The 15,307-nt window shown below is 41.7% G+C and overlaps 1 protein-coding gene across 20 annotated transcripts in view; it reads right to left on the reverse strand.

Moving 5' to 3' along the window:
• camk2g2 (calcium/calmodulin-dependent protein kinase (CaM kinase) II gamma 2) overlaps positions 1 to 15,307 on the reverse strand; it is a 76,160-nt gene that overhangs the window by 9,574 nt on the left and 51,279 nt on the right. For 7 of the 20 annotated variants that reach the window (XM_018766262.2, XM_018766261.2, XM_018766267.2 and 4 more), the window contains 4 exons: positions 11,458 to 11,498; positions 5,697 to 5,777; positions 3,669 to 3,713; positions 3,206 to 3,260 (listed from right to left, as the gene is read on the reverse strand). In XM_018766262.2, coding sequence (XP_018621778.1) covers positions 3,206 to 3,260; positions 3,669 to 3,713; positions 5,697 to 5,777; positions 11,458 to 11,498 — 222 coding nt within the window. Of the gene's footprint in view, positions 1 to 3,205; positions 3,261 to 3,668; positions 3,714 to 5,696; positions 5,778 to 8,871; positions 8,905 to 11,457; positions 11,499 to 15,307 lie in introns of all 20 variants that reach the window. The other 13 variants (XM_018766263.2, XM_018766276.2, XM_018766279.2 and 10 more) reach the window with 6 other exon arrangements.

Raw genomic sequence — 15,307 nt, forward strand, 5'->3', positions numbered from 1 at the left:
AATAAGGTGGGGTTGAGACTTGAGACACAGGTCTTCTCTACAGTTTGACCCCCCCATCCTCAGCCTCCTCCACCCTTTAGCAACTAAAGTAGTTCCATACCAGCGTGAGCCCCCATCTTTTATGGGAGACACTAGATTAAGAATACCCATATAGGTAAGAATGTGCACCTAAGAGTAGAGAAATATGAGGATTTCTACTGGAGTACACTGTGCGCAAGCTCAGGGACAAAGTGACATTCATATTCCATAGAAAACTGCAGAGCAGTCCCCTAATGAGGAATCACGGAGCTCACCATATTTACCCTAACTGCACTTCACAGTACATGCAGCAGATTGCTGCTCCAAGGTGAACCGAGGGACAGCCCTCAACACAGCGTTGTCCAATCCCACACGTACATCTACGTACTGTACTTCCATGCAGTAGGCTGATTAGAGCTGTCTGTGTGTGTGTGTGTGTGTGTGTGTACACTAGTGCTCAGAAGTTCCAATACAAAGTGTGAGTTCTGTAGTGTAGTACAGTGTTACACACTGCACATAGTGTTATGGGGCAGCTGGTAGTGGTAGTAGTTACAGCTACTGCCATTGGACTCAAAGGTGTTGCAGGTTCAAATCCCACCTCCAGCTGTAGTACCCCTGAACAAGGTACTTACCCTAAATTTGCTCCAGTAAAATTACCCAGCTGTATAAATGGGTAAATAGTTGTAAGTAGCTTAACCTAGTAAGTTGCTTTGGAAGAAAGCATCAAATAAATAAATGTAAATGTAAAACCCTGGCACATTTTCAACTTGTTCATTCAGCAAGTGACTCAAAGTGCATATTCACTCCAGAGACTCGCATACAGAATATTGCAACACCAACAGACAGTGCTGGAATGATCAAAACTTCTCTTAATAAAACATCTGATCTCCTAAGCCATTAATTTTTGTCTACTCTAGAGGATAAATATTTTATTTGTATTTTCTAAACCACATATTACAATACTAAGTCTTAATCCATCTTATAGAGGAAAACTTGGACAGCTTCCTAGAAATAAATGCAAGCACCTTTTATGCTGGATCTCAGGAAGATATGGGGGCAAATGTTAGACTCTTAAAGACCTCAAGACCCTTTACTGTATTTTGCTTCGGAAAAAAGCTTCCGCTAAATGAATAAATGCAAATGTTTTACTTATTAGGACATTAATAACCCTCATCTAGTCATCAAGTCAAATAGTGCATAAATCCAACCTGTGACAAATATACACATTTTACTTTGTTATTATTTAACCAAAATTAAGTCAATATGCAAAAGTCATTTGTGGGAAAGTGCACGCCATAATTCAGTGACTGGCAGAATCCCTGGTGACAAAAACAAAGTAATTGTGAACCGTATGTGGATTAGTGCCTTACATCGCATCAGAGGAATTCTGGCCCTCTACCTTACAAAACTGCTTCCGCATACTGATGCGTGACAATTCGATTATGCAAAACTCTCAAGTCCCACCACATGTCAGTGGGCTGAGGTCTGGACTTTGACCTGGCTGTTCCGAAAACCTGCTTTTCCTTTTCAGCCACTGATTCGTGGATCTACTGGTGTGCTTAGGGTTATTCTCTCGTTGACAGATGATGACGTTACATTTTTCTCTAGAACACACCAGCATTGGGAAGAGTCACAAGTTGAAACAACATGTTTCTAGAGAAACACAGAAAGTCGTCACTGACTTCAACAGCCCCAAATCACCTCCTCTCCACAACCATGCTGGTATGAGGTTCTTGTGATGATATGAGGGGTTTGGTTTTTGCCAAACATGGCATTGGGTATAATGGTCAAGTAACTCCACTTTGGTCTCGCTTTTCCAAAGTAGTGTTCCAGAAATGTTCTTCTGAATCTTTCAAGTATAATATTGCACATTTAAGCCATGTGGTAAAGTTTTTTCCTGAGAGAAAGTGTTTTCTCCTTGGTCCTCTTCCAAGTCATACTTACTCAATCATTTTCTAACTGTAGAGTCCTGAATTCTAACATTTACAATTTTGACAGAAGCCTGTGGATCCACTGATGTAGCATTTGGGCTCTTCGCAATTTCTCTGAACATCATATGGTTTGATGAAGGACGGCCACTCCTGGCTGGACTGAAACATTTCTTGGAAAAGTCCTTCTTTTGTCATTTCTCTTTTTCACTGAGGAATGCTGAACTATGTTTGGGAATGGCTTTTTAACCCTTGCCAGACCGACAAGCAGCAAGATTATGATGAATGTCTGAGATCATATCAACATACTATGTTTTGTAACTGTTATGCTGTAAACCTGATGATAACTGATGTACACTTGATTACCAGCACTTGTAGTGGCAAGGTGGTGCGTGGGTGATTCATAGCATTTGGGCTGTGGGTTTGGACGCGAGTGAGATTACCGCTCAGCCTGTGTGGCGTTTGCATGTTCTCTTTGCACGGGTTTCCTCTCTCAGTCTAAAAATATGTTTTAGATGGATTTGTGACTCTGAACTGCCTGCTGAATGTGTGTGTTTAATTCCTCTGGTGTACACATGGGTGAATGAGTGTAAGGATTAGCGCTGTGTATCTAGCACCGTGTCACTTTGAATAAAGTCGTCGGCTAAACACTACATAGTATGTTGCTTTGGAAAAAAGCATCTGTTAAATGAATAAATGCAATGTAAATGTTCTAATTACCTTAGCTAATATGGAAGTAGTTGGGGTGCACTTTTCACAGAAATCCTACAATTTTCACACATATTCTACATCTGAGTACTTTCCTGGACAGAATCCTCTCAAAAAAAAACTTGCATCAGAATGTATAGGCCACCAAAATAAAGTGTTGAACAGCTATGTTTGGAGGTTACTTTAGGGCTATCTGCTTCCTGAAAAGTGGTTAACAACGTCTGGATGGTACTTCACCTTGCTTTTAATTACCATGCAACACACTTCTTGACCCCATTCGCAACATTTTGAACACACAATAGCACCAGATATACCAAAAACACATAAAAATTAATACTAGATCTATATAAAATACAGAACCATATCTATCCCAATTGCTTTTCATCATCTTCTGTACTGAGCAGTCTACAAACAAAGTACATTTCTGTATACAGAAATGCATGCATAAATTCAAATACAAATATAGTTCAAGAAGCAGTAAAGATCTTCTGCAAGCAGATAACCTGTTCAATTGAAAGGCATGCATAGAATGAATGGGGGTCCATGTGTACCTTTCCTACCTTTCATATCCTCCTCTTCTGTTGTGTTAGAGCTCTCAGTGGAACCCTGCAAAGACAAAGGACAAGAGGAGGAGAGACAGTCACGTATCAGCTTAGGCACATCCCAGTGAACATCTCATGCACACACCAGGAGAAATGTGTAATGCAACAAGCGCTATACAAACAGGCTGATCCAGCAGGACAAGAGCCCACAATTCACATTCACTTTGCCACTGTGTTGAGAAGCAACTGCACGTACAGATATCAGCTCATCAGTGGGAAAGCAGGCTGACATCTTCAAGTAGCAGGGATACCTTTCCAATAAGGGCTTACGTGGGTCTCAGCTTGAGAGGATCACTCACTCAACCACCATCCTGTGAGTCTACCACTAGTAGCCTAATGGTTGTGCTGCCATAGATCCCTTTCCTGGTGAAGGTGAGAGAGGGGAGGGGCCAGGGGCTCAAGGGGTACTTACCTTGATGCCATCAGCAGGGTTGTGCACAACAGTGGTCTGTGGTTCCTACGGGAAGCAGGAGATAGTTTAACATGCAGGAACAAGAGGAAAAGTGTGTGTCAGGTTGGTTTAGTGGGGGAGGGCTTTTGTGAAAGGGAGAGAGAGAGACACACCTGACCGGACTCCAGGCTAGCAGCCTGCGCTGCTGAAACAGGGAAGGTGTTTGGTGGGGTGGGGGGAGGTGGAGGGGCAAGCGCGCACACACATACACACACACAAGGCTCTAGCTTAAATGAGCCAAGGAAAAATGAAAGATTATAAATGTGTAGTAGACCAGGTAGGAGTAGTATCAAGGATGAATAAAGTACCTGGACATAAGTGTAAGAAAAGGGTCTTACAATTTTAGGAGAAAACTAGAAGAGAAGGAATGAGGGGGCATAACAGGGAGGAAACTGGTGATCTGTCACTGTCGCCCACTGATTCCACTCAGGACGTGCTGTTGCCAGGGAACCAGGCCTCACCTTCCTCACAAGACCCATGTTCATAGCACAGCATAGCATCACAACCAGTCACCACCTTCCCCACACCCTGAGACACCCCACACTCACACAGGAAGCCACTTCATCATAACAAAGTTACACACTTAAAGATGCAGTTCCTAATCGTCGCAGGTAAGCTGCCGGTATGTTTTTGGAGACAGAGATTCCAAGAAGTACGCACATTTCAAGGTACAGAATTTACTCCCCTGTCTGTTCTTTTGTTTCAGTCAAGCTGAGCAAATCCTGGTCTAAGGTGATGAAAGAGCATAATTGATTTAACTGAATTTGGTCCACTTAAGAAAACCATTACCATAGTTACTGTAAAGGACATATATGAAAACTTAATTTTGGCCTCTTTACCGAATCAAAGTAGCCACTGTACATCAGTCAAATTATCTCGTCTCTGAGTTGTCCAGAGAGAATTTGAAATAACACAGGCTCTGCTGTTTGCTGTACATGTTCACTATGACTAGTTCTCCTACCTTAAGATGTCACATGTCACATCTTGGTGCTTCAGCACCAGTTCAACATAGCAGCAGACAGCTGCACAGCTTCAGTTAATGCCCCACAACAGGTAGCCAGTATTAGATAGCACTTAATCCCTGTTATGTATGCACCACAGTCATTGCCATCAGTTAGATGTACTCTTCTTTATATCAGTTTCTCATGCCCTTCTCTGGAAGCTCTTGATCTCAAAAAAAAAATTCAAAGCCATCTCATGGCCATGATGTTAACATGGTACAAGCCCCTGAGCTGTAAAACAAAACATCGGTACTGCATCTTCAATGCAATTGGAATATACAGTCTCTGGACAGTTTTGGCTCCAGTTTTACTATCAGAACCTTCATTGGAAAAGCATTTTTGCATCATACTAACAGTGTGCTCCAGATTCCAGTTTTGGCTGAGGAAGCCAAATATTGCTGCCAAGCAGACCTTTTTGTATGTCTGAATCTGAATCCAAGCTGCACAGTTCAACTTCAGCTACAGCTACCATAGGATGACAACATTTGAGGGGTCATTAAGTGGTAAGAAAAGCAAATCAATATTAGTTCTCTCTATTTTCAAATATGCATATTTCTGAAGTCTACACACTATTTCTGTGCAGTAACAGTTCCCTTTTCCTCCATTTAGGACAGACTGTCTCCTTTTTCACAATACCATCATACCGTACATGTGCTATTTGGACATTCCACAGAAAGGAATAGGACTTCCTACTGAAAATACATAGCACCAAGTCCAATGTGTTGCACAACACTGAACATGCCATGTCCTAAAAACAGGTAAAAAAGGAGCCAAATGCAAGCCACGGGATGCAGACCAGTTGCTCGGCATCAGCAAGACATTGTCAATATGCCACATTTACAAAATGGAGGCGTAGGGCACAGAGGAGGGTAGGACGAAATACAACAAAGGTTAAGTCAGAGACTAAATCCAAACTGAACGCAAAAGAACTGAAACCATAACAATGACAGTACAAAGCAATGAGAGAAAACAAGTTAAGATGAGATACCATTGGTGCAGAGGATGAAATGCTGCTGTCTTTGGTGCTGGTGCTGCTGACTACAGTGTTTTTACTGTTGTTTGTCTGTGGCTGGGGCAAAAACAAGACAACACAGATCGAATTCTCTCATTAGCACACAGCAAGGACCCAGATGGACAACCACCCTAGGTGGAGAACACTCCCACCCCATAGAGAAATCCATTTTGGCCCATTTGATCCTGGGGGACATGGGCCATGGCCATGGTCATGGTCTGGACAACTTACACAAGTACAAGACACCTCCAGATTTGGGCTTCCATGTGTGTGCATGTGTACACCTTGAACCAGGATCTGTTCCTCATGCTACTGGTTACATTTAATCATTTTATCTTCATTTGTCTCTCCTTTATTAGCTTCAGACTACTTATACGTCATTACCTCATAGACTCTATACATATGAGCAAGTGTAGTGACATTTTGAAATATACACAGATGAAAATATACATATTAAGAATTTCTAAAGACAAGGGATAAGGGATAACACTAAATAAGTCCCAAAGCGCTGGTTAGATTAAAAAAAGATAATTCAGTACCTGCTGGGGAAGAACAAGTGACCAAGTACCTCACAGACAGCAACACCTAATGTATCATAAATCAGTATAACAGGATGCATCGGAATTAATCCCACAGCAGGATATCTGACCATGTGCCTCCTGCTGGTTGAACATCAGAGAGCCTTGAGGTTGACTGACACTACACATTTCCAGTGGTTCATCAGCCTGTGCATGCAGTGAATGGCCTTGATACAAAGGGTTCTTTTTTCTTTACGGTCAATGTGTATCATCATACATCTTTTCCTTGTCTGGGAAAATCAAAAGGAGTTCAATTGTGGGGCCAGGGGATCCATGCAGAGTAATGATTTTTTTAATATATAACAGCACAAACACTAATTTCCCCACATAGCAGACAGCGTTTAGCCTACTCTATTGCCAATGGCATCACCATAGCTTGTTTTTGTCCTCAACAAAGAGATATGAGCTGAAAAAACATAAAAAATGGTCCTTGAAAAAAGAAAAATAAAAAATTTGTGCTTTGAATTAATTCCTTTTACAAGCTGTGTACGGATGAAAGGAAAGGGAACGTAGTGGGGTGCTGGCAAGGCTGGTTTTAGGAAGCCCTGGTTTTGTTCAGGAAAGAGTGGGGTGTAAACACATTCATATCTAAGAAATTTACTGCGTATGCATCAGCATGCAGGAATCACTGTATATCAGGAGAAGACCACAGGTCCTCTGACAAGAGCGCAGCATTGCTGCTAATAAATGCAAATCAAGATTGCTTTCCCATGAGGGATGACTGCCCCCTCATAGTTTCAAAAGAATCATTACAAATGCCAAGAAGCAGCGTGCGTGTGTGTGTGTCTGTCTGTGTGTGCACATGTTCCCTTTCTGATGTTCCTCAACAGAACACTTTCTACCTGAAAAGGTAGATTCCTGAGAGTAGACTATGAACAGGCAGTGAAGGGAGTGAGTACGCTTTGTTCCTTTTCCTGCATAACACCCCCAGTGGGGTGGTGATGAGACAGAGGAGGTTCATGTCCTTGAATATGAAATTATGAAATGGCCTCTGGGGGTCCTGCTTGCACATTTCTGACGTTCATATACAGGACATGTGCGTTCCCTGTGACAGTTCAGCTGCATGCTAAGAGCTTACAGCCCAGCATTTGTTGTTTGGCCTGAAGCTGTCTGCTCAGACAACATTGTGCCACAGTTCAGTTCATGAAAAGTCCAGGATGCAGAAGCAGATGACATACGGAGCCCCAAATAATGACAGGCTGGTCAAGGACAACTCCAAATCTGTGTAGAGGGAACTGTACCAGGGCTGTAAAGCTGGGGTTTGGAATGTGCACATGGCCCACCCTCCCTCTGCCTGTCTACAGAAGTTAAAGGCTCATCTGCATTTCACTGCCACTATGCAAAAAGTGGTAAAAGGTGAGTTTATATCTAATCTGGTGGAGATTTTAACACGTTTAAAATTCCTCTTACGACCAGACAGTAAGATTAGCTAAACTGAATGCATATTTTAATACAAAAATAAAGCCTTCCATCCTGAAGCCAAGCATTCTGGCAGTCACAGTGGTCCAGGCTGATCAGCTATTTTGACATTTTCAACCAATCTCACATTGCTGATGTATGTGGTACAAAAAACTAATATAACAAGACCACCAAGATGATGAGGAAAACAATGAATGTGTATCAGCGCTAGGGCAGGACGCGAGTTAAGGTAGGAGATCCTGGGACCTAGATGTTAAATCTGAGTGTGCATTTCCGCACTTCTCCCCTTTATATGGATTATTCGTCACGCTTCTGATTTTCAAAGAAAAAAACTTTGCAAGGAAGCAAAACAAAAACAAATAAAAGAATGACAAGTTCCATAAAGCAAAAACTGTCAAATGTAACAAAACCACAGCACTCATCTCTTCCTCTCTTGCCAATAAGTCAAGTCTGTCACCATGCCAATATCACCACAGTGACAGCAATCACCCGATCCTGAGAGTTGACAGTTTGAGAATTAAGCTGTACAGGAGAAACCCCCACTTAGGTAAGACTTGTGTTTTTTAAATAAAAAAAATAAAAAAACCCTGCCCATCCGGGGGAAGCCTTAAGGCCTTTTTTCCCCTGGAAATTACCTTCCATTTGACACAAAGATAAATTAAATCAGGAAATGTACAACCAAGTGGAGTTAACTGCACCTTATTTTTTCAGCTTCAGTTTAACAGGCTCTGTAGAGCTTTGCATTACAGGAGGAAAGATCCTTTCCCAGATGGAAGCTACAAATTATGATTTGGTCCACTTGTGCACCACTACCCCAGGGGTGCTGGAACTGTGGCAAAGTGGCACTGGGGGACAGGTTGACAAACGGACAGGAAGGCTTGGCCACACACCTGTCCAGAACATGATGAGATACTGAGACTTATAAGGTAGTGTGGGCAACGACAATGTGCCAAGGAGGCCAGCCAGCATAGAAGGTTGTGTGTGTACTGAAGTGTGTATGTGATGATGATAACGACAATAATGACAATGATGGAGATAAGGTAAGGAGAAAGGGGAATATGAACCTCGAAAAGCCAATGGAACTCCAACAACATCACAAACCCACAGCCCTCCTTCATCTCACAAGAGAGAGAAAGACACCAAACAGAGCTCACCATCAAATAAACACTGGAGCTGGACTTCCTTTTCTGAACAGATTGAAAATAGAGAGGAGGAAAGAACAAGGAAATCATAGTAGAAGGGGAAAAAGAAGTAAAGAATAAAGAAGAGAACAGAAAGAACAGAGCTGGCGGTTAGACGATCCAACAGGAAAACATCAACGGGAATTTCAACAAGGGACACCAGAAAAACACAATAGTGGAAGGGCATCTTTTCTTTTCCTCCAAAACACAAAACAAACAGAAATCACATCTCTAATACACCTTCTTTAATCACCTGATTAGTGATTACAGGTAAGTTCAAGTCCAAACTTCGCTTGCCTTATAAGCATAATTCTTTCCTAAAGATTTGCTCGTAAACTGAATTTCTGCAAAATTATCTGATTACCGTGAATTTAAATGACAATATAAATACCGCGTTCCTGAGCCACAAAGGTTTCATCCATTTATTCAAACATGCAAAACTCAGCATTATCTTTTAAGCATGGGAAAAATCTAATCCAAGACTAAGCCCGAAATATCCAAACTACTTTTGACACCTTTAAATATATGCTGAAGACCCATGTGTTCAAAAGCGCTTAAACTCAAACACATTTGCATGTTCCTTTTTTCCCCTTCCCTTCTCATCATTTCTTTATTACCATTTTCTCTTTTTATTCTGTTTTATTCTGTAGTGCTTGGGCAACACAGTGGCACAGCAGGTACCTCACAGCTCCTGGTCTGTGAGTTCTGAGTCTGTTCTCCCTGTATTTGTGTGGGTTTCCTCCAGGTGCTCCAGTTTCCTCCCACAGTGCGAAGACATGAGCTTCAGGCGAATCGGTGAATCTGAACTGCCTGCAGCGTGTGTACGTGCGACAAAGAGTGCCCCTTGTACCAGGGGGTACCCTACCTCACACCCTGTGTTTTGAGGATAAAGGTCAGATCGCTGTGAACCTGCACTGGACAAGTGACCATTAATAATATGTGGATTCTGTTCCTCTCTCTGTTGTTTGTAGTTTTTAAAAATAGAGATATCCATCATAAATCTATTCTCTTTATTGTAAAGCACTTCAAGACACTGCTTTGAAATATGCTATATAAAATAAATATTTTGATCATTATTGTTACTAAAACACTACAAAAGTAAGCAATTTCCATAATTACAGTAATCACTCATTACGCTCGTAAACACTATCTGCTGAAGTATGCGTAAAATATTACTTCAGAATAGTAAATCACACAAAGTCTTTCATAGTGATACTTTGCTTTTCCAGAGAATTCTATGCATTTTATTACTGAAACTTTTATGTTGGGCTTTTCCATAACTTTTTTGCTTTAGGTGATAAACTTTTCACTTTTACATGACAATCATATGGGCTCATGCCCATCAGACAAGAGATGTGCGGGAGAAGTCGCGCCCCACACGAGGGTGGGTGCCTGCCCACCTCATACGGTGCCTGACATATTGGAAGTAAAAGTTTTGCTCTCATAAGGCATTTCTCAAAAGTTTGAGCAGATAGCTTATTAGAACGTTAAGGTTCAAACAACATTTGCTCGTATCTCAGAATTCTTGTAAAAAGAACCTTCGTTCAACAAGGGAAACTCGTGCTAAAATCTGCAGTTTCACAATGCAAATGCATCCACAGATGCTTCTTTTTGGCCAATATGGTTGCTGAGAAAACACTAACCCTAAACACTTTAGGGTATAGTAAACCAGCTTTGAAGGGGGTGTGCTGGGGTGCAAAGTGGCCCCTCGCAGACAGCTTTTAAACTTTGAGACACCAGCTTTTACCCTCATCAGTCATGACACTTCACTGCATGCACTGCATTCGGCCACCATTTTCCTTCAAGCTCAAGGTTTTTAATTATCTAAAATGGTTTGGAAAGTTTTATCTGTAATTGAAAGAAAAATTACAATTTTCCTAAATCTTCAAAAGTATACAGAATATGCTGCGAACTATTTGTAACTCTCAGGCCTGGAACATCCAAACAGCTACCATCTCCTGGCTTTGAGATCCGCTGGTGACTCCAGAGAAACCCCCCCAAGCAGAGGAGCTCCACAGAAACCTGGAGACATAGCTCCATTCATCTGGTAGGACTTAGCCCTAAAACTCCTGAGATACTTCAGGTCACTGGCCACATCTGGGGTCTTAAAACCAGGGTTACATGTCGTAACTTTTCAACTGAGACATAAAACTCACCATTACCCAACAAGTGTATAGGAAGCAGTAGTAATAGTAGTGAACTATGGCACAAAGGGCTATTTTTGGAAGTGCTCCCTTCTGAAGTGCCTGGTCTGCATTGCTACACTGTAAATAAAGGGCAAATAGACATTTCTACGCTCAATCTCTCTCCTACAAGACCACAGAGGGAGACCTGCTGCCACCTCATGTTGCCCTCACCACCACCCAAGTCCCCCTCACACCCAAGATGGTCCTCCTGGGGTCCAGTTCAAACATTTCCTGCAAAAAGTAAATGAGCTTAAGAAGTTGAAAATTGGAAAAAGAGGAAAGAAATACACAGACACCGAGAGAAAGGGGGGGGAGAAAAAAAAAAAGAACAAAAGGATCAAGAGACAAGTATTGTAAAGCATGGAGCTCTTACCTTTACACCATCGGATTTTTTGTTTAACAAGCTTTTGCATGCTACAAGAAAGAACAAAAGAGAAAGAAGGCAGTCAGGATGGCTCCTTGATTCCATGACAACATGAAAAACAGTTTCATTCCCACTCAACATGTGTCCACTGTTTCTTAAAAAAACCTTCCAATTTTACTTTCAATACAAAAACATGTCATTTAACTTTGATATCTTGATAAAAAGCGTACAAGTTCATTCTTAGATAGTCACTACTGAGGTTCCCAAGAGCCGAGTTGTCCAAGGAAGTTAGACAGTTGCTTGTCACCCATGAGCAGATCAGACCAAGGCAGTGAGTTACAAGTGTAGAACCGATCCATCAAAAACCTTCCAAATGGTTCCGAGTTAAAGCACTGACAAAGTTCTCGATTCTGTCCGATTCCATACCTCACGCTGTCGGTGGTGGTGGTGCTTTGATAGCCCACACTGTAATAACTTCAGCGCTTAACAGCAACAAGCAGCTAAATATCAATAATTGAGTGTTTTCTTTCCAAGACTGTCCTAATAATGTGTGTGTACAAATATCACACACAAATATACAGTGCTGATTGAAAGTATGTGAACTAATGTGTCCCATTTACCACAATTACTTAATCAGAACCAGTCTTGCTCATCTGGCATAATATATGTGTAATTACCAATTCCATATGTTGTTTGAGAGGAAACCACACACGTAGAAGAAAAACAGAAATAGTGTAGGTGCAATAATAAGTGAACTCCAAGTTGCACTGGTTAAACCAAGTAGATAAGTACAATCAGACATGTAAATCAATCAATTTATTCATTTTATGAATGTAATATTTTATACAGACAACAATGACCATCCCTATAGGGTTCACATAATTTCAAGCACCAATGTACAGAAAAAAATGACAAACTATTCCAACTTCCTAATTTCTTCTGAAGGATCTTACCTTCCATTGAAAAAAAGGAAGGAAGGAAAGCAAGGAGAAAAATGGAAGATTAAAAAAAGATCAATAATGACACAAAAAAAGGCTTTCAATTGCAGACAAAAATATTTGTCAGGCTTGGAGTGCTTCATGCGGCAGTTAGAACATGGTGGAAATCAGTGTGTAGGTTACATCCACGGCTGGACATGCAATTTTCACACCAAAATGCAGCCCAAAGAGCAAAACTTTCCCAGCAAAAGGGAAAGATGACTTAGCTCTCAATCCCTGGTCTGACACTGTCTCATCAGGTTGCTACAGTAATTCCAGCGACAGAAAATGCCTATGTGGAATGAGAATGGAATAGTGGAGATATAAAGCCCACTAAGTTCTAAAAGGATTACTCCATGTGTTGATTCACTGATAACATCCGCACCAGGCCGAAATCAGAGCAGCAGGGTATAAAGAAGCCACGCAACCTGGTTGCGGAACCTCATTTGAGAAACCCGTCTCTCCGGTGCTCTCGAGTGAACCCATAACAACCTACCCGTCCTTCCAAGTCCCTCATTCCCGTTCCTGATGTCCACGGCTCCCAACGCTTGCATCACCTCCATGACTATGACATCGGATTCTCCCCAAGACCTACATTTGTGCATCAACTAACCCACACCTGTCCCCGACCACAACGCTCTCCTGCTCCCTTGTGTACGGACAATAAACATCCAGCAATTGGGTCCACACACCTACCTCAGTCTCCTGCCCGCTTAGTGTGACATGGACCAATTTGTTGTTAACATTGTTTTGTGCACATTACTGTATTTGGCTTTAATTTCTTTTTTTTTTTGTTTTTACCCTCTTAACCATGGCACCAAAGCATAAATGTGATGCAAGTAATGGTGATGCAAAGGAAAGAAAAACAATCATGACTGAAACTACAGTGGAAATAATAAAGCAATCGGAAAAAGGTGAAACGCCAACGAACACTAGAAAAGCAAACAAAGATTCTTCAATGCTTTTTATACTTACACACACACACACACACACACACACACACACACACACACACACATTCTCTTCCTTCTATCTCTATTATACTGTAGTAACATTTACCTTTGTGTCTCTAATACTGTAGTTACATTTTTTATTATCATTATTACACTGTATTATGTTAAAGATGTTAGCTATGTGTTAATGTATCCAGAAGTTTCTGAATGTTTTTTTTTATGCATAGAAAGGTACACAATACACTGTATACCAAGACAATCATTTGACTAACTGACGTTAGACACAAACTGTACCTAATTCTTGTTCTGACTTAAAGACAAATTTAGGAATGGGATTCATTCGTAATCCGGGGACTGCCTGTACTGGCTGAACAACCAGGAAAATCAACCACCTAAAGCATATGAAGAAGTAGACAACGAAGGAAAAAGCCAAAGCAAAGCCTTGATGATTAAGAACAAGAATCAATAAGGCATACTAAAAGCAATTCAAACACTACTATATGGGTTTTAAAACATCCCCGTTAAAACACTAATTATGGACAGAAGCGGTCTTTGTACACACTCAAGATGTTCCCAATGATGTTAATGTAGTTGCTTGTGAAACTGTGTTCTGAAAAGCCAACCAGACACAGGAATGTGAGGCCTGTCCTCATTCAAAAAGATTTGAGGCACCCAGTGACTTCTTCCTGAGACTTAACTAATCGGATGCATACTTTGACTCGTGTTTCTGCAGGCACACTGAGCAATGTGCGCAGTTTTATCGCTGCCTAGTTGCTCACCTGTCGTCCAGCAAAGTCTCCCTGATCTGCTCTTCTTGTGCACCCCCCCCCAGTCAGAAACTTGTGATGGCTAACAGAATGCCCACATAACCCCAATGACAAACCAGACCAATTGCTGGTCACCCAGCCATTCCCATACACTCTGCTGAGCCCAAAGGAAGATGGCATGAGGATTGCAGTGGGGTACTCTGTCCAGGTAATGCAGGCTCTCCTCATGCTTTCAGTGACATCTCAGATGAGCTCCCTCCACACACACACAACATACCAGGCAAAGCAAGAAGAAAAACATGACAGACTCGAGATCATTTGCTTTCACATGCACAGACCAGGCATGCTGGCTTGCTGTGACGTCTCACGCTGCAAACAGGCAAGCGATGCAGTGGCAAGGAATTTGGTTATTACAGAGTGCTTCTTAAGTTTGAGACACAAGATGCCATTAATCATTTACCAGAAAGGCCATTAGAGCAGTGAAGAAGGGGACTATAGAGTTAACTTCTCAGACCACGCTGTAATAAAAAAATTCAATACCACCCCCCGTTCTTGGAATATGATGTTTGCGTCTCTAGCAATTCAAGGCAGTTGTTTCTGCAATAAATACTGGAAGAGGCAAATGCAGGAAAGACCAGGAGAGCGGCTTTTCTAATACTTAGCACCCTAGGAGTGTGAAAAGCAAAGCATTCAACACAACGTGCACCAATGACAAAAAGGTCCAGAAAGCTCTCTTTTCTTGATTTTATGAGGACATCTGAAAACTTATATGCAGACTGATGATGAATTTGTCATAAGGTACACTGAAAATTTGTCCGGCGAGAGGGAGGAAACATATCCCGTCTAATTTCGACACTAACTCCGTATCCCAGACTCGGCCAAGGAATTCAGATGAGTAAAGGGCACAGGGTTCGCATACGTGAAATCGAAGTGGGACATTAAAATTGTTCACTTGCCCTTCTGTCTTCAAGCTGAGACTTTTGCCCAATTCCAACCCCTTGCTTCACTTATGATAATTCTATCATGAGGAGAATTGAGAGTGTAAGCATGTGCTCGAGGCCCTCAATATTGGAATTTGCCAAGTATCAGTGGGCTTCCTAGAGGTGCCCCTGACCTTAAGTCTGTACTTCAATGGGAGAACATGATGCTGAACCAAGGTGGA

The sequence above is a fragment of the Scleropages formosus genome, chromosome 8 (genome assembly GCF_900964775.1).
Source record: "Scleropages formosus chromosome 8, fSclFor1.1, whole genome shotgun sequence".
Lineage (NCBI taxonomy): Eukaryota > Metazoa > Chordata > Actinopteri > Osteoglossiformes > Osteoglossidae > Scleropages > Scleropages formosus.